The 2500-nt window shown below is 43.4% G+C and overlaps 1 protein-coding gene across 2 annotated transcripts in view; it reads right to left on the bottom strand.

The window, feature by feature from the left end:
- Nucleotides 1–2500, bottom strand: part of hdgfl3 (HDGF like 3) — a 10096-nt gene that overhangs the window by 18 nt on the left and 7578 nt on the right. For both annotated transcript variants that reach the window (XM_087291936.1, NM_001012372.1), the window contains 1 exon segment: nucleotides 1–681. This exon segment is cut by the window's left edge and continues 18 nt beyond it. In XM_087291936.1, coding sequence (XP_087148062.1) covers nucleotides 661–681 — 21 coding nt within the window. In that variant the 3' untranslated portion in view covers nucleotides 1–660.

Here is a 2500-nt window from a genome sequence, read left to right as displayed (position 1 = left end):
TCTGTAAAACTGTCGATAAACAGGAAAAGAGTTCACAGAGAGCTACAAACCTGGAGAAAACCACACAAGAGGCCATAACAGCCCAAAGCAACCGAGTGTGTGTGTGTGTGTGTGTGTGTTTGTTCACTACAGAAGCGTTGACGAGCATCAAAAATAAATACAATATAATCCTCATATTAACAAAATCAGGAACAACAACAACAACAACAACTCTGAAGAACAGCGGACAGAAGAACATCAGCAGGAGAAGCCATGCCAGCACACACACACGCACACACACACACGCACACACACACACACACACGCGCACACACGCGCACACACACACACGCACACACACACGCACACACACACACACACGCACACACACACACGCACACACACGCACACACACACACGCACACACACACACACACAGTCTGCTCATGGAGAAACAGGGAAAGCTCTACCACAGCACACGACGATGAAGATCAGGGAATGAGGAGCTCCAGAAGACGAACCTCCAAACCAGAACAGCAGACGAAGCGAGGCTCACTGGAGTGTGTGTGTGTGTGTGTGTGAGTGTGTGTGAGCTGGATGGTAGTGAGTGCAGACTGCAGGTGATCAGAGTAATAATATGGATTTACAGTATCCCAAAATCCTCCAGGAGCCGCAGAGCGTCTAATGATCCTCTCGGAGAGTCTGTGGAGAGACACAAGCACATCAGACACACACTCGCCCGCCCGCCCGCCCGCTCTCTCCCTGTGTGTGTGTGTGTGTGTGTGTGTGTGTGTGTGTGTGTGTGTGAGATAGGGCTGTGCAATTAATCAAAGTCCAGTTTTGATTTTGTCTGATGACAGTAATAATATTAGACTGGATGTTCTTCCAGACCCCAGAGTTCAGCTCACAGGCACATTTAAAGGCTTTACCGGGTAAGCAGGTCAGGGATTATCAGCCCACTAGTGGGCCTCAGCGATCCTGCAGGCGGGCCACGAGATGTAATACGAGCTGAAACATTCGACTGTAATTATTTGATTTCGTTATTAAATTCGTCATATTAAAGTGATGTCAGTATTGGCATTTCCTGTTTACTGTGATTGATCAGGCTGATTGAGACTCTGCTGACACTGCTCATCACACACACACACACACACACACACACACACACACACACACACACACACACACACACACACACACACACACACACCTGTGGCTTACACTTCCAATCACCTCACATCAACTGGGGCTACGGGTGCACTCACACTGTGTTATCCAAACCATGCCCGGCCCCATTTCCTGGTTCATTTGACAAGTGCTCTGAACCGGGCTCAGGCACGCTTCAGTTGGCCGGCCCTGGCCCGGTTGGTAGAGGTGTGCCAGAGCGCGGTTCACTTGGGTTTTGGTGCGGTACGCTTATAGTGCGAGTGCAGAGCGCGCCTGAGCCTGAAACTGAAGACGAGACGTGACTTTAGGGACTGTGGGATCTGGATCATTAATCAGTCTACTGTTGAGTGAACACACACTGTGTAGAGTACTACAGACTCAAACTCCTCACTGCAGTACAGCTGATCTCTGCACACCTCCTCACACCTGCAGCAGCAGCACTCCTCAGCAGTAATTACAGTAAAGATAGGGTAATTAGGGTAAAGATAGGGTAATTAGGGTAAAGATACGGTAATTAGGGTAAAGATAGGGTAATTAGGGTAAAGATACGGTAATTAGGGTAAAGATAGGGTAATTAGGGTAAAGTTAGGGTAATTAGTGTAAAGTTAGGGTAATTAGTGTAAAGATAGGGTAATTAGTGTAAAGTTAGGGTAATTAGTGTAAAGATAGGGTAATTAGTGTAAAGATAGGGTAATTAGGGTAAAGATAGGGTAATTAGTGTAAAGATAGGGTAATTAGTGTAAAGATAGGGTAATTAGGGTAAAGATAGGGTAATTAGTGTAAAGATAGGGTAATTAGTGTAAAGATAGGGTAATTAGTGTAAAGTTAGGGTAATTAGTGTAAAGATAGGGTAATTAGTGTAAAGATAGGGTAATTAGGGTAAAGATAGGGTAATTAGTGTAAAGTTAGGGTAATTAGTGTAAAGATAGGGTAATTAGTGTAAAGATAGGGTAATTAGGGTAAAGATAGGGTAATTAGTGTAAAGATAGGGTAATTAGGGTAAAGATAGGGTAATTAGAGTAAAGATAGGGTAATTAGGGTAAAGTTAGGGTAATTAGTGTAAAGTTAGGGTAATTAGTGTAAAGATAGGGTAATTAGTGTAAAGATAGGGTAATTAGGGTAAAGATAGGGTAATTAGTGTAAAGATAGAGTAATTAGTGTAAAGATAGGGTAATTAGGGTAAAGATAGGGTAATTAGTGTAAAGATAGGGTAATTAGGGTAAAGATAGGGTAATTAGTGTAAAGATAGGGTAATTAGGGTAAAGATAGGGTAATTAGGGTAAAGATAGGGTAATTAGGGTAAAGATAGAGTAATTAGGGTAAAGTTAGGGTAATTAGTGTAAAGATAGGGTAA

Source organism: Danio rerio, chromosome 18, assembly GCF_052040795.2.
Source record: "Danio rerio strain M-AB ecotype USA chromosome 18, GRCz13ab, whole genome shotgun sequence".
NCBI classification, from domain to species: Eukaryota; Metazoa; Chordata; class Actinopteri; order Cypriniformes; family Danionidae; genus Danio; species Danio rerio.
This window is presented reverse-complemented; position numbering and strand designations above follow the sequence as displayed.